Here is a 21,578-nt window from a genome sequence, read left to right as displayed (position 1 = left end):
TTCCAAAGGAAACCGTCTTTTTCAACAAAGTGGAGAGTGCTCTGGCGATGACACTGTACCCCTTATGAATCTGCGGTAGTAGTTTTCTAGACCAAGGAAACTCCGTAGTTGCTTTTGATTCGCTGGGATTGGCCATTGCTCGATAGCCTTGATCTTACTTGGATCTGTACTTACACCCTCCTCCGATATGAAATGTCCTAAGTACTTGATCATTGTAGCTCCAAAGGTGCATTTAGAGGGCTTTAAATACAACCGTTGGCCTCAGAGAATGATGAAGACTTGTTGGAGGTGATGAAGGTGTAACTCCCATGTAGTGCTATACACCAATATATCATCGAAAAAGACCAGCACAAATTGCCTAGTGATGTCTTGGAAGATACTATTCATCAGTCCCTGGAAGGTACAAGGCGCATTGGTGAGACCAACGGGCATCACTAGGTACTCATAATGGCCTGCGTGTGTCTTGAAGGCAGTTTTGTAAACATCATCGGGTGACATACGAATCTGATGGAATCCGGACCGGAGATCTAGCTTTCAAAAGTATTTAGCTCCTCTTAATTCGTCCAAGAGGTCCTCCAGCAACGATATGGGATACTTATCCTTGATAGTTTGCTTGTTGAGCCCTCTGTAATCCACGCATAAATGCCATGTTCCATCCTTCTTCTTAACTAGCACAATTGGGGATGCGTAAGGGCTTGTACTGCATTGAATGATGCCCTGATTAATCATATCTTTCACCATTTTATCGATAATGTCCTTCTGCATAGATGAGTAGCGGTAAGGGCGAAGATTGACAGGGTTTGATCCGGATAAGAGAAGTATTTTATGGTCAAATCCTTGTCGGAAAGGAGGCAAATCAGACGGCTCTTCGAGAAGATCGCTAAAGGTTGCTAGCAAGTACTGCAGAGAAAGATCTTCGAACATGGTGGCTTAACGAGCAGCAATGTGTGATATGAGTGCCTTGGGCTGTAGAGGAGATTGATCCTGAGATGGGGAGATCAACTGAGCCTGTATGAGAGTTATATGCGAGCCTGTTGCATAACCTTATCCAAACTACCACCTTTGATCTCTATGCAACCAGCCTTGGTCCCCCGCAAGACATATTAGACTCCCTCCAGCTTAAACTCCATACGAAGGTTTAGGAAATCCCAGATAATAGGGCCTAACGTGACTAGCCACTGTACACCAAGGACTAGATCATAGCAACCTATCGGGAGAGGTCTAACCTCAGTGGTGAAGGAGTAACCCTGCATCTTCCATATGAATGCTGAACACTTATAGTTGGTCATCTTGGAGCCTCCCAAAGCTGCAAGTACCGTGAGAGGTCTAATGGGCTCCAGCAAACAGCCTATCTTGTTAGCTACATCACGGCTGATGAAGGAGTGTGTGCTCCTTGGGTCTACCAGGATATGAAGCTTTCTTTTCCCGTATAGTCTTGTCATGACCATACATGTGAAATGTGATGTTCCATTCAAAGCGTTCACCGATATAACCGGCCCAACTCATGTCTCCTCGTCACACTGCTCACTCGCATGGTTGGTGACTATCTCTTCATCATCCATAAATTCACTAGACCTCCACCACGATAATCTGTGACCTCTTATGTTTGAGGTGATGACTAGGGGAAAATGGTTCATCACAGAACATACATAGTCCTTTAGCTCGCCGTTCTTGATAAGAGTACTTTCGTGGGAGCTTTTCTGGCTGCTTGACATTGCTGTTTGGCTTATAGGGTGAGTGTTTGGGTGTTGTGTTCTCAGGTAAGGGTAGTAAGGGTGAAGTGTTTGGTTGTTTGTAGTGGGTTGATGTATTCGGTTTAGGGAAAGAATTGAAGGAAGCTCGTTGTTGTTTCGGTTGGCTGTGGGATAAGTAACACTCATGGAGCTTGGCTAGGCGAGCAGCTTCTGATATATCACTAACCTCAAACTGACGAACGTGTAGAGCCAGCTAGGGGTTCAGGTTTGTCAGGAAGATACTCAGAGAGTGTTGATCTGGTTGTGTCAGTTTGGTGAGGGCCTCCTCGAACTTCTCTAGGTAGTCCTCGACTGAGTCCCCGGATTGTTTTAAGCTCACCAGCGTATACAGCGGGTCGCTGCAGGTATCATCAAAGCGTTTGGCGAAAGACATGATGAAGTCTGCCCGAAGCGAGTGTTCTTGTAGTTATGGAGCCACTGCATCGCCTTGCCCTCCATATAGAATGTTGCCATTTGAACCTTCCCCTCAGGAGGTGTATGGTTGAGCTGAAAGAACTGCTCACAACGATAGATCCAGTCTCGCAGGGAGGTTCCATCAAAGATTAGAAAACCGACCTTAGTTAGGCGAGATGAGAGTCCATTTGGATCCGCTTGGTGGGGTGGTGGACGATTTGCTCCCATATGACCTTTGCCTGAAGAAGCAAGGACCTCATTTGCCAAATCCGGAGGATCTGGTGGGCGCGTTTGTTGGGAAGTTGTAGTCACCTCACCGGAAGCTGTCATCGGAGAATCAGGAGCTCCGCTAGTCTGTCCGTTGCTCTGTATCGCCAGCTTTGACAACAGGGACTCTAGGGTGGACTGAGATCTGACCAAATCTGTTTGTGACCGTACGAGATCTGTGATTTGGGTTTTGATTTCATTAGTGGCTTGTTTCTAGTCATCTATCTACTTGTTCATGGTTTGTAGACAAATTGCTTCAGCCATGATTTGGATGCCGAGGAAGGAGAGCTCTGATACCAATGAAACAGTAAATCGAGTAAGAACCTTAAATCTATTCTAGGAACTCACCGAGAGTCTAAGAATAGTGAATACATAACTGAAAGATGACCTAAAAGGAAAGAGAGATCACCTCAAAGGAATGTGTTCGTATGATGATGTGCGATAACACCATAAATGGTGAATGACAGAGAGAGAGAAAGAGGATAAAGATCAATACTCATTAATTAGGGTTTTCCAGAAATGGCATAATTGCCTTACATGGGAAATGTTTGGTCCACAGACCGGTACCATAATTGCTTAACCGAAAATAATAAACCGGATTACATTTTAGTGTATCCGTACAACATAAGATAATATTCCAAGGAATATTCCTGTCATAAAATAAGTGGAATCTGTATTCGGGTCAACAATGATAACACGGTGTGTGACGTCACCGTCAAACCATCAATTTTAAGAGCTCTCTCGAGTTTCCTATAAACCTCATAAAAGTAGGAAATTTTGTGGATGTTTGAGCAATCCTCAAGGACCCATATGATTAGTGCATCCTCATCTGCGAGAGGTTTGAGACAAAATGGATCAGAGTAGCCAAAAATAATAATAACCAGAGATTGTGATTTAACAATGAGAGATTGATCAGATGAAGTTAATCAAATCCAGATCATCATAGAGAGATACAAAATCTTTACCCATAGTTTTACTGTTGGGCTCCGGGAAAATAATACCAGACATGTGTGAGAACTGAAACTAGTTCTCTCCTTCCGAAGTGATTTATGAATGGAAGAGCTTACCACTGTTAAAGTTCCGAACTGAATTGAGAGTATATGAATGCTAAAGAAGTGTATATTATTGCCTGAGTGAAAAAATGTTCGATCCCTCTACAATGACTCTCCCCTTACATATTTATACTAACCAATTAATTATCCAATCAATGTGTAATTAATTTTACATGATTTTCGCGTTTTAATTAATCCAATTGAATGCAGGAATCTTTGACCAAGCTCGAACAGCGAGCTGACTAATGTGACGCGACTCCGCGTCCCCTTCTTTTCTTTGGACCTGATGGGCCGACCAATGCTACACCCTTGGCCCGTTTAGCGTACCCGGCCCAGGCCCTTTGCTTGTTTCTCGAGATGACGAATCGTGGGTATAACAGTTGCCCCCCCCCCAAGTCTCCCGAGCTGAGCAGCTCGGGGGACTTTTGATTTCCAAACGATCAATTTCGGGAAACTGAATATCCCCATATCCCATGATTTGGTCGTGGTAATGATGAGATTTGCCTTCCTGAACAAGCCCCGGGGCCCACCAGGCATCGTACACGCTATAAGAGAGAAGAAAAGCGGTCCGAGACCTTTCGCTTCCCCAGGCAATCATTACTCCCTGGTTCCGCGTATAAAGGTAAACTCGCCCGACTTCTTCCTTCCACTCTTAAATTTTAGTTTGCTTTTGTTTTATTCTGCGTTTTCTCTCGTTTCTTCTGTTCTTTGTTGTTCGCCGGAAATCTCTTCAACTTTCCATTGCATAGTTCAATCTTCTTCACTTTTACCCGGAAAGCATGTCGCCTCCGAAATCTACACCGGGTAAAGCAGTGAAGCCTCTGATTCCTAGCGTTTACGGTCCGCATCAGCTGTCGATACTCTCTGCGGAGAATATGGCCAAGATTAGGGGGTCCACCGGGATTCCGCCAGAGATCGAGATCAGATTTCCTGAAGCTCACAAGTCCCCGGAGAATCCTCCTCCCGGTTACTGTTGCGCGTTTGAGATCTTTTTTTCGGCGTGCGGACTGTCGTTCCCTCTTCCCAAACTCATTGTAAAGATGATGTTCGAGTTGGGCTTCGCTGTTCCCCAGATGTGCCCGAACTTTGTTCGAACCGTCTTGTGTCTTCAGACTCTGGGGGAGGAGTTTGATTACCAGCAATCCTTGGATGACTTCCTTCAAGTTTACACAGTGAAGACGGGTCGCACCAAGGGTACGCTCTACGTAAGTCCGCTCTCCGGACTGAAGGTATTTGACCTTCCCGAGAAGGATGAGAAATGGCGGAAATCTTACTTCTTTTTCCCGGTGAACGAACTCACCTTTGGCCACCTCTCAAGTTCGCATGTATCGAAGTGGACTTCGAAAATTGGTAGAATGGTGTTCCTTGTTAGGTACAACCTATAGGTTTTTCGTTTCTTGCTTCTTACCCTTTTTCTAGTTTCTATTTCAGATCACTTTGAGCGTGGTCTGCTTTGCCCCATGTTCACAGAGTTCTTCTCGCGGTTCTGTAGCCGTGGTTAGATTGCCTGGGATTCCTTTTCGTGCGAAAGGATTAGAGAATCTGGGGTCAGACTTAGAAGACGTTCCCTTGTTTGCTCTAATCCTATAAGCACTTCGGAGATGAATTACAGAGAAGAAAGAGCTTGCAGGCTTGCTGAGAAGGAAGCGAAGAGGCAAATGGCCGCAGCTCTTCCCAAAGGCAAAGCTCGCATCCCTGCCAAGAACTCCGGTTCTTCAGCTCCCGAGGTAAGCGAGATTTCCGCATCCCCTGCTGGCCCTTCCGAACTCCTTGCTGATTCAGCCGGACCTTCAGTCGGTCCATCTGAGCCTCCTGTGATTGTCCTTGCTGATTCTAGCGATGAACCGCGGGAGATCGTGGCTCCCTCTCCACCAACTGGAAAAACCTCCGCTGAGGTCAGCTCCCAGCGGGTTGATTCATCTAAGAAGAGGAAGGAACCTGAGACTTCCACCTCTTCGCGCGAGAAGAGCCGTGCCCAGACTGGTTCGTCAGGAGACAAGCGAAGTAGATCCAGTTCGAAAGATGGGGGTCCCTCCTCAGAAAAGAGGTCTAGGGAGTTTCCTCCCACTAAAGAGTCCGGGGATTCCTCCTAGAAGCTACCTTCAAAGGAACAGCGCCCTTCTCCCCGAGGTGAGAACGACCCAAGGTGTTTTCGCTTTATGCCTTTATTATTCCAAATACTTAGGTTTAAATAACATCGCTCAAATTATGCAGCTCCCCCGGCTTCTCTAGCTGATCTGATGAGGAGCTACACACGGCCTGGAGTTCGGATTCCGGCGTTCGCCGACATGTCCGAAGTCAACCGTGCGAACTTTTTCCGCTTCGCGGATAAGATTGGCGAGGTTAGCAACATTTTTTAGTTTTTCTTGTACTTTATTATAATCTTTTTCGTCTTTAACAAGCCAACTTTCCCAGCTGATGATCGAGTTTAACACTTTGGTGGCATCCTACGAAGATCAGCTGTTTGCTTCACCCTCGTCATCCGAGGTGAGCCTTCTCAAAAAGAGAGTTGCCGACCTAGAAGCCCAAGTGGCAGAATATTCTAGGCTAGAAGCCAAGAATGCCAAGACCGTGGAGAAGACCGAACAGATCCGGACTCAGATGAAGAAAGCTGAGGTAGAGGTGCTTGAGGACCTTCAAAACAAGCTGAAGAAAGCGGGCTACCTTTACTACAAGGCCACAGAGAATGAGAAGGTGGCAAAGAGTAAGTTGCACGAGGTCGAACTCTGAAATCAGCTTCTGGAAGCCGGTAACAGTTGTGAGATCGAGAAGGTGCAGAGAGAGGAGAGACAAGCAATGAGGCGAACTCTCCGTCCGTTGATCGAGGAGGTGAAGGTTCAATACAAGAAAGGGGAGAAGTTAGCTCCAGCAAAAATCCGAGCTGCCGAGATTAAGGCTAACCGGATGCTGATTGAGGAAATCTCGAGAAGAGAGATTCAGGACATCGAGGCTGAGCTCAGACTTTAGTGAGCTGATGAAGAGAAAGCCGACGAGGAGGTCTCGAAGGTAACCATCTGTGAATTTGATCCTTCCGCATTTTCTAGCCTCTTGGTAGATACGCCCGAGCTGTTATGCAACGAGCATCCCTTGAGTATTACCATTGATGAGTCCGACACTAATTTCGGGCGAATGTCAAACTAGGGGGTGGACGCCTTTCGAGCTGCTACCAGATTGGAAGTGGAGATCGCATAAATGAAACCCTTCCCGAAGTGACATTAGATCCTTCCCTCCCTTCTAATACTCAGTAGACTTTTATTTCGGGATTGTTTTGGCACTAGGTGCCCCCCAGTTGTTTTTATTTTCTTTTTGAACCAAAGTCGGAGGTTTTTGGTCGTGGTGACCACTCCGCACGTGAATATTTTCGAAAAAACTCTTAAGTCTTTATGCCTTCCCAACTCCAAACTATTAACCCTCAAATTAGTTTAAGCTCGCAGAATGAAAACTCTTTAGTTTGATTCAGGGAAAAAACTGAGGTAGTCCAAGGCAAGATTTAACCCCCGAACATATAATCCGAAATTACATGACATGAAGTAAGACTTCGTTAAAAACTCGCGAAGTTAGACTTCGGCTTTTAATTTTTAAACAGGAAGTAAAAGACTGTTTTCTTCCTAAGTACGAAGTGAGAACTTCGGTTTTAATTGTTTTTTTCGAAGTCAGACTTCGGCTTTAATTGATACTTACAAAGTTAGACTTAGGTTTTAATTGATATTTGCGAAGTTAGACTTCGGCTTTAATTGATATTTACGAAGTTAGACTCCAGTTTTAATTGATATTTGCGAAGTTAGACTTCGGTTTTAATTGATATTTGTGAAGTTAAACTTCGGCTTTAATTGATATTTGCGAAGTTAAACTTCGGCTTTAATTGATATATGCGAAGTTAAACTTCGGCTTTAATTGATATTTGCGAAGTTAAACTTCGGCTTTAATTGATATTTGCGAAGTTAAACTTCGGCTTTTATTTGTTTTGCGGGACAACCATTATTAACAAAAAGTTAAGAAAAACTTTTGATTTTATTAAAATGGATAGCTGGACCCGAAGTGGGCTGCCTACATACCCCTATCGGGATCAAGCCGACCGTAGTTCGATACAAGAAAATTAACTGTAAAAAATTTTGAGATGCAAAGAGTTCCAGGACCTCGGGAATGGTTTCCCTTGTGAATCCTCGAGCTGGTAAACCCCATTGCGCACTTCACGAGTGATTCTGTACGGTTCTTCCTAGGTTATTCTGAGCTTCCCTGCATTGAGCTCCTCGGTGTTTTCATGGACTTTCCAAAGGACTAGATCGCCGACAGCCAAGGGCCTCCTTCGGATTTTGGAGTTATAATAACGAGTTATTGCATTCTGGTAGTTCTGAATCCGAGCTGAAGCCCGATTCCGACGCTCATTAATTGTATCAAGGGTATCCTGTAAAAATTCCTCATTTTCCACAGTTCGGAGTGGGTTTAGCAAGGTACGGATCCCAGGTACTTCTATGTCAGCTGGGACTACAGCATCGACTCGGTAAACAAAGGAAAAAGGTGTTTCATTAGTTGCCTGGCGGGGTGTTGTTCGGATTGCCCAAAGAACGCCCTGCAGCTCGTCTGGCCAGCGCCCTTTACGAGAATCGAGCCGTTTCTTCAAGTTAGCTAATATGACTTTGTTCATTGCCTCGGCTTGCCCATTACCTTGTGGGTGACGAGGAGTTGACCTACTGAGTTGAATTTTCCATTTCGCACAAAACCTCTCGAACTGCGAGTAGATGAACTGCGGACCATTTTCAGTGACGATTTCGTGAGGAACACCATAACGATAGATTTGCTTTTTAGCATGAACTGCTCTACCTCTTGACTCGTTACTTTTGCGTAGGCCGCTGCTTCTACCCATTTGGAAAAATAATCGGTAAGAGCGAGCACGTACTGAACTCCTCCCGATCCCCGATGTAAAGGGCCAATGATATCCATAGACCACCTCATAAACGGGTAAGGTGCAGACACCGAGGATAGGAGTTCAGTAGGCTGATGGATTGATGGAGCATGCTTTTGCCACTTCTCGCAAGTTCGGGAATAGTTTTCGCAGTCTGTGACCATAGTAGGCCAGAAATAGCCTTGCCTTTTGATTTTGAAGGCCAGAGTTCGCCCTCCGGAGTGATTTCCATTAGATAGGGACCATCTACACTTCAGCGTAGGAGTACTCCTCTGTAGATGCAATACCGTGCGCTGACGATTTTGAGTTTCTTGGCTGCCCATTTGTCGGCTGGGAGTTCCCCTTTTTCCAAGTAAGCCCAGATCGGGTTCCGCCAGTCTCCTGCCCCCCAATTGTTAGTGTTCGTACTGCTCGAAGTGGAGTGCGGGATGACAACTTGGTCGACGATTGGTGAGCTAGATGGTTCCGGAGTTTGATTTGTTCTCTGCTCAACCAGAAGTGGATGAATATCGTTCGGAGCGAGCGTGATAGGAGCTGAGTCCACCTGTGATAAGGAGTCCGAAAATGCCTTGCGAACTGCCTCTTCAGCAGCTAATCGTTTCTTCATTGCCCGAGTAACTACATTCGAGCTCTCTAATCGAATGCTTGGAAACTCAATGACTTCGACAGGGATAATTCTTGTCATTGCAGGATCTGAAGTCGATGCCAGAGCTGCTAAGGCGTCCGCAGCGGAGTTTTCACTTTGTGGGATCTTAGTGATTTCAAAATCCTTGAACTTAGTTACTAATTCCCGAGCTGCAGATAAATAAGCCTCCATACGACCATCCTTTGTTTTGTACTCTCCTAAAAACTGGTTGGTGACCAGCTGTGAATCACAAAAAGCTCGGCGCTTACGTGACCTTCTCTTGAATTCTCAAAACTTCTGTCACTCCATCCCCGCAGGGGCGGAGAACCCGTTGCTTCGCTACTAGGAAAGTAAGCAACCTCTATTAGCGCCGGACCCTAAGTCGAATTGATCGTGTCATGTGCAACGTCCATCAATGATGGTTCATTAATGTCCATAGATTTAGACTCCTTCCCCCTTCCCTACTACGAAAAAGATCGAGAGGAGCCCGCGGACGGGTGAGTAACGCGTAAGAACCTGCCATTGGGAGGTCTGACACCAATCCCTACTGCGAGGCGTAAGCCAGCGAGGAAGGACTAATATTCGGCTTCGTTATTTGATGCATTGAATACCAAGCGAAACGACTGCTCAATCACTTCACCAGTAGGAGAGGTGAGACGAACCCTAATTCCTAATCCAGATCTAGAAGATGCTCCATCTACATACAATGTCCATGGGACGTCGATATTGTCGCTGACCGAACACGCTAGTGGGAGTTCTATCAGGAAATCTGCCAGCACTTGCACCTTAGCACATGTTCGAGTTCAGAACTCGATGTCATATTCACTAAGCTCGACAGACCATTTAGCTAACCTCCCAGATTGGCTTGGACTATGCAACACCGTCCGAAGTGGTTGCGTTGTTAAGATTACAATTGTATGAGATTGAAAATAAGGTCGCAACTTTCTCGCCGAAGTAACTACTGCTAGGGCCAATTTTTCCATCATAGGATATCTGGATTCTGCCCCAGTAAACGACTTCCTCACATAAAAGATAGGTCTCTGCTCCCCCCTTTCTTCCCGAACCAAGACTCCACTGACTGCGCTGTCCAAAACAGCTACGTAAGGAAAAGTGGCTCACCAAACTCAGGTTTAGCCAAGACCGGAGGTTCAGATAGGTATGCTTTCAGCTGAGCGAATGCCTCTTCGCACTTCGCATCCCATAAGAAGTTTTTTCCCCCTTTTCTCAGTAACTGGTAGAACGGAAGGCATTTGTCTGTAGAGCGAGAGATAAAGCGATTGAGAGCTGCGATCCGTCCGTTATGACGCTGCACTTCGCGTAAAGTCCTAGGGGAACTCATGGATAAGAAGACGTTAATTTGCCTCGGATTCGCTTCAATTCCTCGTTCTGTGACGATGTATCCTAAAAATTCCCCTGATGGGACTGCAAAGGTGCACTTTGTGGGCTTAAGCTTCATCCCGAACTGGTTCAAGATGTCGAAGCAAACTTTCAAGTCTGAAAGATGCGAGCTGGCTTCCATAGACTTCACCAGCATGTCGTCAATGTAGACTTCCATGGTTTTTCTGAGCTGATGCTCAAACTTTCGGTTTACTAGTCTCTGGTAGGTTGCTCTGGCGTTTTTTAATCCAAAAGGCATCACCTTGTAACAGTAAATCCCGCGTCTGTAATGAATGCGGTCTTTTCGTGGTCGTCCGGGTTCATGAGGATTTGGTTGTAACCAGAGAAGGCGTCCATGAAAGACATCAGCTTGTGGCCCAAAGTGGACTCAACTAGCCTATCGATATGCGGAAGTGGAAAGCTGTCCTTGGGGCACGCCTTATTCAGATCGGTATAATCGACGCAGACTCGTGATTTTCCATTCTTCTTCTTAACTACCACTGTGTTTGCGAGCCACTCAGGGTACTTTACTTCGCGTATCTGCCCTGCATTTACTAAGCGCTCCACCTCTTTGTTAATGATTTCAGCTCGCTCAGGGCCCAGTTTCCTTCACTTCTGCTTTACAGGTCTGAACGTTGGATCCACATTTAGCTCGTGTGAGATTACCTCCGGACTGATCCCGGGCATTTTGTCTACGGACCACGCAAAGGTGGTCATATTTTCCTTCAAAAAATATATCAGATTGGTGCGGAGCTCGCTATCCAATCCGGCTCCGATCTTGATTTCCTGATCTGGAAACTTATCATTAATGAAGATAGACTCAGTGAGGTCGCCTTTTAGCTGCTTCCGAACTGGATTATTCGGGACCTCGAGCTGTGGTTGCTATTGAAACAGGAGCTTGTGACTCGCGAGATAGCATCTCCTCGCTGTCCTTTGACTCCCTAAAATTTCTCGAACTCCTTGTGGGGTTGGAAATTTGACGCATTGATGGTACGTCGAGGCGACTACTTTCATCTGGTAAAGCCAAGGTGTTCCCATAATAACATTATAGACCACAGGTCGGTCAAAAACTGTGAACTCCACCATTTTTACTACTCCTTGAGTGGAGATCGGTAGCGTAATTGTCCCCAGCGACATCGATGTCTCACTCGTAAATGAGACCAAAGGAGAAGGTGGTCCCACAATGTGCTCTCTTCCGATACCCATTCTAGTAAGCGTCTCTAGAAATATTAAGTCCACCGAACTCCCAGTATCTATTAGGATCCGGCATACTTCGTGGTTCGCGACGTCTTGTGATATGACGAGTGCATCGTCGTGCGGAGCATCTAGTTCCTCAGTTTCTTTCTCCGAGAAAGTGACCTCGGGTAAATCACTTGTCGTGACCTTGATTCGTTTCGGCTGGGGGTTCGTGAGCTTCCTCTGATGGTCTTTTATCGCCGTGATGGATTTTCGAAAAAGTCGTGAGCCCCCCATTATGACGTCGATTCTTTTCTTAGGAGCTTCATTCCCATCTGTTTGCTTTGGTTTCTTTGAGGGTGGATCGTCTTTGTCCACTTCAGAGATAGCCTTATGCTCCAGCTCCTCGATAGTCACGTTCGGCATCTCTCCGGACACATATTTTTCTACGAGAAGATGCATCAGCTTCTTGCAGTCCCGAGTTGAGTGGCTATTGGTTTTGTGGAGTTCGCAGTACGTATTCTCATCTCGGACCCATTTGTTACTTGGGAGTACTCCGCCCTTGGAGCGTGGTGAAAATGGAGGTTTAGATTGTGAACTCTTTGGAGAATTTTTCTTCGGAGATTGGTTCACCGCAAATGTGCCAGGTCCGGACTTCGGGGTCGAAGGCGGAGTCTTTTTAGCAGGTGCTTCCAATCGGGGTTTGCCTGTAGGTGCTACTTTATGCTTTAGAGCAGCAGCAGCCTTTTCTTCTTCGGCAATTATCCAGTTGGTAGTTCGGTGTAGTGCATCCTGGATGGTAGGGAACTGATTCACAGTCAGCTCCTCGCGAAAATGGGACTCATGCCAAAGGCCATTTTTAAGTGTGGCCAAAGCAGTTGAGTTTGACAGCCCCGGAATCTAGACATGAATTTCCTTGAATTTTGTTATGTAGGATCGGAGAGACTCCCTTGGGTTTTGGTTCAAGTTCCAAAGCTGAGCGTCTGTTACTGCGGTTTCAATTAAGCTCGAGTACTGCTTTATGAAAGAAGTTGACAACTCCGTGAAGTTGTTAATGGAGCCAGCTGTCAAGGATGCAAACAAAAGTAGAGCCGGTCCACAGAAAGTTTGTGCAAACAACTTGCAGTACCCAGCATCTGCTTCGTGAGGTTCGAGGTCCACGCGGCTGGCTGTTATCAAGAAGGTTTTGAGATGGCTAGTCGGATCTCCTTTTCCTTCGTAGCTCAAGAATTTTGTTTTCCCGGTATCCTTGATGCGAACTCGAGCTATGTGATCTGAGAAAGGAGTTCGCTTCGATTCTTCAATTACCTGGGAAATATCCAGTGCTGAAATAGTCGCACTGTGCACCCTAGACCGCATATCTCGGATTTCGCTCTGCATACAGTGGATCTCGGGATTGGTGGCATAACCAGGAGTCAAAATATTTCCGCCCACAAGGGGAGGAAGACAGACTGGGACTTCGGAGGATCCAGCAACGTCGAGCTGAACTGGAGTGTGGCTATCGCCAACCAACGGCGGTGCTGCCTGGGTACTTAGCTGTGGTGGGAAAGTATATCCCGGAGTGGGCGTTTGCTGCTGCAGGCTGCAAGGTGAAAGGCGGAACAACGCCAGTAAAATCCAGAGCGCGTCAGCGAGGGTTTTGATCGGAGGACAAGAGATCGACCCGATCGGCGTATACGCAGTGAGAGGCTGAAAGGTCAGCTACTGACGTAGTGACTGCCTCCAAGCGGGTAGAGACCTGTCCTTTCAGGCTGTCAAAACGCTCGGTAAGAGCAGCAGAGGCTGCTTGCTGACGGTCGGATTTCTCAGTCAAATCCTGCAAAAGTTTCTGGATAGTTTCTAGAGTTACCTGACTAGAAGAGTCGGTAGCCATAGCGGTATTTGAATGAAGTGGGTTCGGATATGAAGTCAGAACTAGCAAGAGTATAGGTGATAACTCCTCTCCTTCTAGCGCCAAATGTGAGAACTGAAACTAGTTCTCTCCTTCCGAAGTGATTTATGAATGGAGGAGCTTACCACCGTTAAAGTTCCGAACTGAATTGAGAGTATATGTATGCTAAAAAAGTGTATATTATTGTCTGAGTGAAAAAATGTTCGATCCCTCTACAATGATTCTCCCCTTACATATTTATACTAACCAATTAATTACCCAATCAGTGTGTAATTAATTTTACATGATTTTCGCGTCCTAATTAATCCAATTGAATGCGGGAATCTTTGACCAATCTTGAACTACGAGCTGATTAATGTGACGCGACTCCGCGTCCCCTTCTTTTCTTTGGACCTGATGGGCCGACCAATGCTACACCCTTGGCCCGTTTAGCATACCCGGCCCAAGCCTTTTATTTGTTTCTCGAGATGACGAATCGTTTAGGGTTGCATGGAACGAAAGCACTTTTCGTCTATCTATAGAAGAAAGGCGAGAGAGTCTCTTATTGGACTGGGCCTTGCAAATATCAAATACGCCCAGTTGTAAAGCAAATTAATTAATAGTACGCAAAATAAATTGACAGTCAGAAATTTATAAACTTGTGGGAAAAGTTAAGATAGTCAGAGATTTACAAATCAGACCAAGCTTCCTGAAGCAACTCCAAAAATCTGTGTGTTTAGTGTTATCTAATGGAACCTCCAATCAAATCGAATCCGAAGGCGGAGGTGGTGTTAGTGTCTTCTTGTCCCGAAGCTGCGTCAGAGATCGGACCCTCAAATCTTCCAATTTTCCCCGACGAAGAAGAAGAAAAGGTAGGTGTGTATATGATAATCTCCTGCCCTAAACCCTAAACTCATACGAAAAAATAAAAAAAATATGAAATTCAATATTTTAGTCTTTGTTTTTAACTAACTAATAGGCAGCTGTGGCGGTCGAGGAAACCGAAAAGGCGATACTGTCTTTGTCCGAAGCTGCGGCAAAGATCGTTCCCTCAGACCTTGCGGCTTTCCTCGACGAAACATTGGTAAGTGCATGCAGGCTTATGTGAAATTCAGCTTGTTAAACAAGCCTTGTTTAATTTCGATAACCCTCCCTAGCTAAACTTAGTATGTAATCAAAACTTATTAAATTTACTCGATCTTGTTTGTTTGTTTGTTAATATGTAGGACAAGCATTGGCCTATTCCAGATAAGCAGATATTGATATTAGTCGATTACTATGGGGATAAACTTTCCCAAGAATCATTCCGATGGGTCAAGATGTTCCAGGAGACTCCTTTATCCACGCTGATCCACGTGAGCGAGCTATATATATATATATATATATATTATATATAATATAGGTTGGTTAATTAGTTTTTTGAAGCTGATCATATCTTGCTTCTTGTTAATTAAATAAAATAGGTTCCGTTTTCTCAAATCCCTACATCTGTCTACGAAACATCAGTTGGTTTTATCAACAAACTTCCATTTGAAACAACACTACGTGCCTTTGTACTGTGGGCGTCTGATCTCATTCTCACTGAATGGCCTGGAGTTGTCAAAATAGAACAAAACAATGCTAACAAATCTAAGGTAATTAAAACGCATCAATGTTTTTGTCATTGATTGAATTGAATGGGTGTATTCACTCACTTAACTTTAATTTGTTTGTTTCACTGAGACTCAAATGTTTTGTTTTCTACTTGTAGGTGGCAATATTTGTTGTATTAGCCATGCTGTTGCGTTGTAAACCTGAGGCTTTGACAACTGTTTTGCCAATGATGAGGGACAAACCTACTTATCAAGGCGAGGACAAGCTTCCCTTTATTATTTGGATGATGGCTCAGGTTCATGTCATGTCTTTATAGTTTTTTTTTTTTTTTTTTTTTTTGTGTGAACTGACTCTACCAGAAATTTGTGTTTTTGTTTAACTTTCCAACTTTATACAGGCCTCCCAAGGTGCTTTATCAGCTGGCTTGTATTCATGGTCACGTAACTTGCTCCCACTAGTCGGTAATAACAAGTGCTACTACAGGCCTCAGGCAATGGATCTCATCCTGCAATTTGTTGAGATGTGAGTCCAGTTTTTCTTTTCATCTCCCTCCCTCCTCTGCTGTATGTAATGTAAAAACCATCTGATCTCGTTTATGCACTTAGGATTTCGTCGAATCCAGAGGCTCGGACCATACTTGTAAATGAAGCTGTTTGGGAGGGAGAGCGGCTGATTCCACCTTCTTCATTTGAGATCTTGGTGCAACATACATTTCCTGCTTCATCCGCTAGAGTAGAGGTAAGTACCAGTGTTGGAATTTATATAAACAAAACAAAACCTTGATGCATGCGCTTGTCGTTTCTGATCACAAGCATGCATGGTGCGCACAGACAACAAACAGGTTTGAGGCAATCTATCCCTTGTTGAAGGAAGTAGCCCTTGCACCAGATAGTGCGACAGGAAGCAACACAATGAAACAGATATTAACCTTTTCATTGAGATTAGCTGGGAAAGGTGCTGGTAACACAACGGAAACCTTGAAATCATGAGTTTTCTACTTCCCTCTCTCTCTGTTTGCCAAATAGATTTGTCATGGGATTACCGTTGTTACAGGAAATCCTGTTCTAGCCAAGGAAGCTATAGCAATCGCTACCTGTTGTGTGACCAAAAACGTTGATTGCTTTAAGTACTGGGATAATCTCTATAATGAGAACATAGAAGCTAGTGTTGCTCTTCTTAAAAAACTTGTAGACGACTGGAAGGATCATTCCCTCAAACTATCATCTTCACCAAGTGATACTCTCGCTGTCAAGCATACTATATGTAGCTTCAGGATAAAGGTAATGCCTCTCTTTAGACTCGTCTAAACTATAACTAACTTCAGCCATATTTTCTTCTCTGACTTCACGTGCTTTGTCTGTAGAACGAAAAAGCCATCATCACTGAAGGAGTAGCCAATAGTTTTATTTACAAAGAAGCTGACAAGTCCTGCGAACTGATCTCGAGGAGACTCTCCCGTGGAAATGGCGGCCTCCAAATAGCACCCATTACCGCTATGGTTATAGCAGCTGTGGCAGCCGCTGCAGGAGCCGCACTTGTTCTATCTTCCCAGTAGCACGTGCTCTATTTGCAACCATCTTAGCAAAATTGTAAAAATTGTATAGAACTCAAGACTCATTATTCAAATGGCTATTTTAGGCTTTGAACCAGGAGAAACTTTTATAAACCAGTCTCAGCCGCCAGATGTTCTTGAGGTTCTCCAAAATCAGATCACTCCTTATGTTTGTTGTTTCAGATCGTGATAAGAGACGAAGATCACATCTGACATTGTTACAAATTCTGTAACAATTTAATATGTATCGAGATCGAGCCATTTTGATGCTTGATAATAGGTATCTTGAATATGCAGAAACTTAATAGCTCCTAAATCGGTCAACACATTCTAATGAGCTGTGCCACGTACTGACAGACAACGGTTGCAATCTCAAGTTCTGTAACATACATATTCCTCTTTAACAAAAAAAAACATACATATTCCTCTCACCGCCACCAACTCACGTGACCTTGCTTCCCTTAAAATGATAATCATTTGTAAGCTTTATGAAAGATTATGAAAAACCAACCATAGGAAGAAAAGAAAAACAGAACAAAATTTCCAACATCTTCGCCTGCTTCGTTCTAAATTCTGATATTACAACAACAATAATAAAATTGTTTAAACCCTTCGCTAATAAATGTCTTTTTTTCTCGTGGGTTCTTGTCCTTCTCAAAAATGCTTTTTCGTTTTACCTACGTTTATATCTGCACGACAAAAGAAAAATAAGAATATACGAATTAAAACCCAACAAATTACAATATTTACATGTAAATGTTATGGTTAAGATGAAATGTTTCTTACCGAGCTTTGCTCTTGAACGAGTTCTTTGACTGCGTCCGATGTTTTGCTCCACCTGCGCCGCCGCCTCTTCCCTGTTTATTCTCGCTCATATCACTCTTGAACAGATCTTTCATCTCTTCATCTCGAGGCTGGCTTTTTGGTTTACTTCGTACTTGTTTCTTGTTCGGCGTTGGTCTATCCATCTTACCGGAATCAATTGCTCTCTGTTTTGCTTTCACCGCTTTTGCTCGCCGGTAACCAATATCCACTAGAGTCAATCCCTTCTTCTCTGTATCTTGTTTCTTCTTGTCTTTCCCCTGAGAACAAAACACATTTAAAATTCAATACAATGTCTTCATCGTCTCGGCAAAAGAGAGAGTTATGTGTATCACTGAAATACTTACTCTTGACCTTCCTCGCTTTTCCTCTCCTTCTTCTTCTTCGTCTTCCTCTTCTTCTTCGTCATCTTCTAGCATCTCTCTGGCAGCTTCTAGCTTTCTACGTTTTTTCCTTGGGAGATTCTTCTGTACTTGCATGATCAAGAGAATTGTAAGTTCTCTAGAAAGAAGAAATCAACACTAAACAAGAACGATAATGCAACTGAATAGTGACAAGAGCTTCCTCATAAACGGACCTCGCGTTCACGTTTTCTCTTCTCCTTCATCTTGAGGTCCTCTGCTATATTAGCACTAACTAGTTCGCTTCCAGAAGGGTTCCCTGCAGAATCCTGTTCAGAGAAAGTATTCAGAATGATCCAGACAAGTGTATTCTCTCTCTAAAACAACAACAACCTTAGGAAATAAAAGAACACCTTTTCAGCCTGTGCCACGAGCTTCTTCTCCTTCTCTGTCATGAACCAAGTCCTTTTTGGGCGTGAATATATTTCATCTCTGTGCTCTAGCATGTTCTCCGCCTGCAGAAAGAAACGCATAATCAAGAATTTGAAATTGATCCCAAGACAATTAAACAAAGTCAAGAACCAAAGCTGCCTACCTTTGCAAATTCCATTTCAGCTTTCCTTAGAGCTCGCTCATCCCTGAAATTGATGAAAACACCTCAAAGCTTTAGTATACAGATAAATCAATTCTCCTGGGATACAGTAATTCTTTGATGAGTGTGTTAATGGAACCTTTCTGCTGAAATAACAGCGGAATACTGATCTTCCATTTCATCGATTATCTGAGACCACTTGACGATTGACTGCTCTGGGATGACTCGGCTCTTCAACTTTGATCCCACCTTTTTTGCCTTGTAACCAAAGAAACAAAATTGATTCAAATGTCCAAACTAAAGCAACAATGAATTGGGTAAACGCAAGATCCATGTATGTCTGAAGATTCACTTACAATAACTTTCAAAAGGGATCGATCACTATCAGTCACAAACGTTACAGCATAACCTTCCCTTCCAGCCCTAGCTGTTCTACCAACTCTGTGAACATAACTGCAAAATCAAAAAGGAAAACGTATTGTCCTCACATCAGTTAAAGAGTAGAAAGCTGATAGATTTTAAATTCATCATCATACAGGAAATATCTCGGATTTACCTGTCTATTTCCCGCGGACAAGCATAATTTATAACTGTTTGAACACCAATGATGTCAAGTCCCTAGAATAATCAAACCAGACAGTGTTCAAGAGCTGAAATAGCAGAGCAACTGAAAAGAGAATCTTGAAAATAAGTTGGTTGCTTCTTATACTTACTCGAGCGGCTACATCAGTAGCAATGAGAAAATCAACCTCTTGCTTTCTGAAAAGTTCCAGAGACTGCAAAATGATACCATTAAGTACTTGCAAACAGGGAATATAAATATTCATGTACAAATAAAGCTGATGTGTCCGAGTTTCTTACATCAAGACGTTGTGCTTGGGTTAGGTTTCCATGAAGCTCAGCTGCTTTGAGGCCAGCTAACCCGAACAAAATTTTCAGTCTATGGGCAGCTTGTTTTGTTCCACTGGCGCAAGAAGGTACAAGAAATCTCTCAGGTGAAATGCAAAATGCCAACCTATGCAAGCACTTTATGGAACTTGGATTTGAAAGGCATCAAATTTATAGTGAAGTCTCACCTAAAGATAATGACTTTTGATTTAAAAGTTCTTGTGCACAATGACAGAAGAACAGCTTCCTGATTTGCCTCACGAGTCCTACGTATTCTTACCACCCTACAATTAAGAGATCACAAGTTAGCTTCATGGCATACATGATGTATATTCAAGATCATAAGCTATTTGGGCTCTTGAAAAGGTCGAAAATGATAAGTAGTGGCTGACATACTCCTCAGTCAGGCCTGGTGGCCTTCTAGCTGATGGATCAGCTGAGAGACGCAACGGTTTGTTCAAGGAAAGTTTGACTAGCTCTTTAACTTCTTCAGTCATTGTGGCTGAGAAGAGCATTGTTTGCCTTCTCTTGGGACATAAACGAACCTGCATATAGATGTGGACTCATTTATAAATCCAATAACGAACAGTCAAACATTATCTCTCCCTTTAAGTTAGTTATGAAGTGTCCACTACTTCAGATTAGAAACTAACAAAGACAAGAAGAACTTGACAATAATTCAATATGAGGTGTCACAGGAACCAAACATATAAAAACATATAAATGCATACCAGCTCGGTAATTTCAGTGGCAAACCCAGTCTGTAGAAGGCGGTCAGCCTCATCAAGGATTAAGACCGCTAGATCATCCAAATCAACAGACATGGAATTACGCAAATGATCTATCATACGTCCAGGAGTTGCCACAACAATATCTGGCATAGACCTCAGAACCACCTCTTGCTCCTAACACAAGACACATAGATGTAGCAATTTTAAGAAACATTTCTTGGAAAGGAAATAAGTTTGTTCTAACACATCAAACACATGAAGTTTTTAAGAAATTTGCATCCTCAGAGAAAGATACCATACCCTTACAGAAAGCCCTCCTACAATCAACCCACATTTAATATCAGTAAACTGTGCAAGCTTCTGAATCATGCTATGAATCCTGAAACACATCCCAAAAATACAAATCAGCTTCTCAGAAACATAAATCAAAAGGACCTTAAAGGTTTAGTATTGTTGCGGGAGGCAAAGTTATGCTACTTACTGGACAGCCAACTCCCTTGTTGGAGTGAGAATAAGAACTCTAGTAGCAAAGACACGCTTGGGACGGAACAGTAACCTCTCAAGAGTAGGTAAAGCGAATGCAGCAGTCTATTAAAACAAATGTAAATTGAAATCATTATCAAAACTCCATACTTTAAGGTAAAACAATCACAGAATTACACAAGAAGCCTCGAGAACTAGTGCTCACCTTTCCTGATCCAGTGATGGCACTAGCACAAAGATCACGCCCTGTAAGTGCTAAAGGTATACAAGCTGCCTGCATTTGCAACACCAACGAACGATTCAGATGAAAAAACTTTAAACAGTAACTGAATTAAAACACCCTTGCGGACAGGAATTAGAACCTGAATAGGAGTAGGTTTCTTGTAACCAAGAGTTTCACAAGCTCGAAGCAACGGACGAGAGAGATTAAGCTCCATGAAAGTATCAGCATGAAATGAAACTCCATCTACTGTAGAGAAGAATGGCTTAGGAACAACATCTTCTGGTTTGTACTCAGCTGCCTCATCGTCTTCCGAAATATACTCCTCCTTCACAGTTAAATTCACACTTTTAATCACACTTACGAATTCGAAATCGGATTCAATCAAATTCAAAACAAAAGTTTAGGGGATTTACTTGTTTATCAGCTTCAGCACCGGAGACATCTTCGTCTTCTTCTTCTTCTTCTTCGTCTTCATCTATTGAAATGGGAACTGGACGATGCTGGATAGCTTTGGAGATCTTTTCATCAATAGACGTTGTGTGACGGCGAGCGTGTTCTTCACCAACGGAGCTTGAATAAGATGCGAAATCCCAAGGAGACTGAGCATCAGCATCTCGTTTCCTCTTTTCAACTTCTTCTTCGTCATCTTCATCTTCATCCTCCTCTTCTCCATCTTCGTCTTCTCCAGCTATACGCTCTTCTGCTTCGTCTTCCTCTACGTCTTCTTCACCACTACTATTTTCTTCATTGCGTAGTAATTCGAGCTCGTCGTCGCTAGCAGCATCGAAGAAGAAACTCGACGGCATTGCTAGGGTTTAAGAGGTTTTCGGAATTTTGAGAGAGACGACCGCCACCGTTTAATCGAATGAAGAGGGTTTACTAAATAGGTCTGGGAACAAATAATAATAAAAACCGAACCGAGTCGAATCTCTTCTT

General features: G+C 43.6%; 3 protein-coding genes across 4 annotated transcripts; 1 reads left to right on the top strand and 2 right to left on the bottom strand.

The window, feature by feature from the left end:
• Positions 1–11,253: 11,253 nt before the first annotated feature.
• On the bottom strand, positions 11,254–13,420 carry LOC147930593 (uncharacterized). The gene is made up of 3 exons (XM_087476948.1): positions 13,257–13,420; positions 12,538–13,129; positions 11,254–12,447 (listed from the first exon to the last, which is right to left on the bottom strand). Exons 1-3 carry the CDS (start codon positions 13,418–13,420, stop codon positions 11,254–11,256), a joined length of 1,950 nt encoding a protein of 649 aa, XP_087333074.1.
• A 658-nt stretch (positions 13,421–14,078) lies between these two features.
• LOC104733573 (uncharacterized) lies at positions 14,079–16,677 on the top strand. 2 transcript variants are annotated; one of them, XM_019234234.2, is made up of 10 exons: positions 14,079–14,289; positions 14,397–14,501; positions 14,644–14,772; positions 14,881–15,051; positions 15,168–15,305; positions 15,408–15,532; positions 15,616–15,748; positions 15,841–15,970; positions 16,064–16,290; positions 16,374–16,677. In XM_019234234.2, the coding sequence occupies exons 1-10, from the start codon at positions 14,167–14,169 to the stop codon at positions 16,563–16,565; spliced, it is 1,473 nt and encodes a 490-aa protein (XP_019089779.2). In that variant the 5' UTR covers positions 14,079–14,166; the 3' UTR covers positions 16,566–16,677. The 2 variants fall into 2 exon arrangements, with proteins under 2 accessions (XP_019089779.2, XP_087334668.1); XM_087478542.1 differs by having other exon boundaries at positions 14,105–14,289; positions 15,841–15,964.
• A 379-nt stretch (positions 16,678–17,056) lies between these two features.
• Positions 17,057–21,566, bottom strand: LOC104731928 (DEAD-box ATP-dependent RNA helicase 28). Its single transcript, XM_010451437.3, has 19 exons — positions 21,056–21,566; positions 20,782–20,967; positions 20,625–20,693; positions 20,418–20,524; positions 20,237–20,315; positions 19,937–20,110; positions 19,602–19,750; positions 19,394–19,489; positions 19,179–19,281; positions 19,031–19,093; positions 18,874–18,935; positions 18,674–18,770; positions 18,457–18,575; positions 18,321–18,363; positions 18,139–18,240; positions 17,962–18,054; positions 17,732–17,851; positions 17,349–17,644; positions 17,057–17,251 (listed from the first exon to the last, which is right to left on the bottom strand). The coding sequence occupies exons 1-19, from the start codon at positions 21,446–21,448 to the stop codon at positions 17,236–17,238; spliced, it is 2,367 nt and encodes a 788-aa protein (XP_010449739.1). The 5' UTR covers positions 21,449–21,566; the 3' UTR covers positions 17,057–17,235.
• Positions 21,567–21,578: the final 12 nt, after the last annotated feature.

The sequence above is a fragment of the Camelina sativa genome, chromosome 12 (genome assembly GCF_030686135.1).
Source record: "Camelina sativa cultivar CO46 ecotype springtype chromosome 12, ASM3068613v1".
Taxonomy (NCBI): domain Eukaryota; kingdom Viridiplantae; phylum Streptophyta; class Magnoliopsida; order Brassicales; family Brassicaceae; genus Camelina; species Camelina sativa.
The sequence above is the reverse complement of the archived record's forward strand: the minus strand, read 5'-3'. Positions and strand labels throughout refer to the sequence as shown.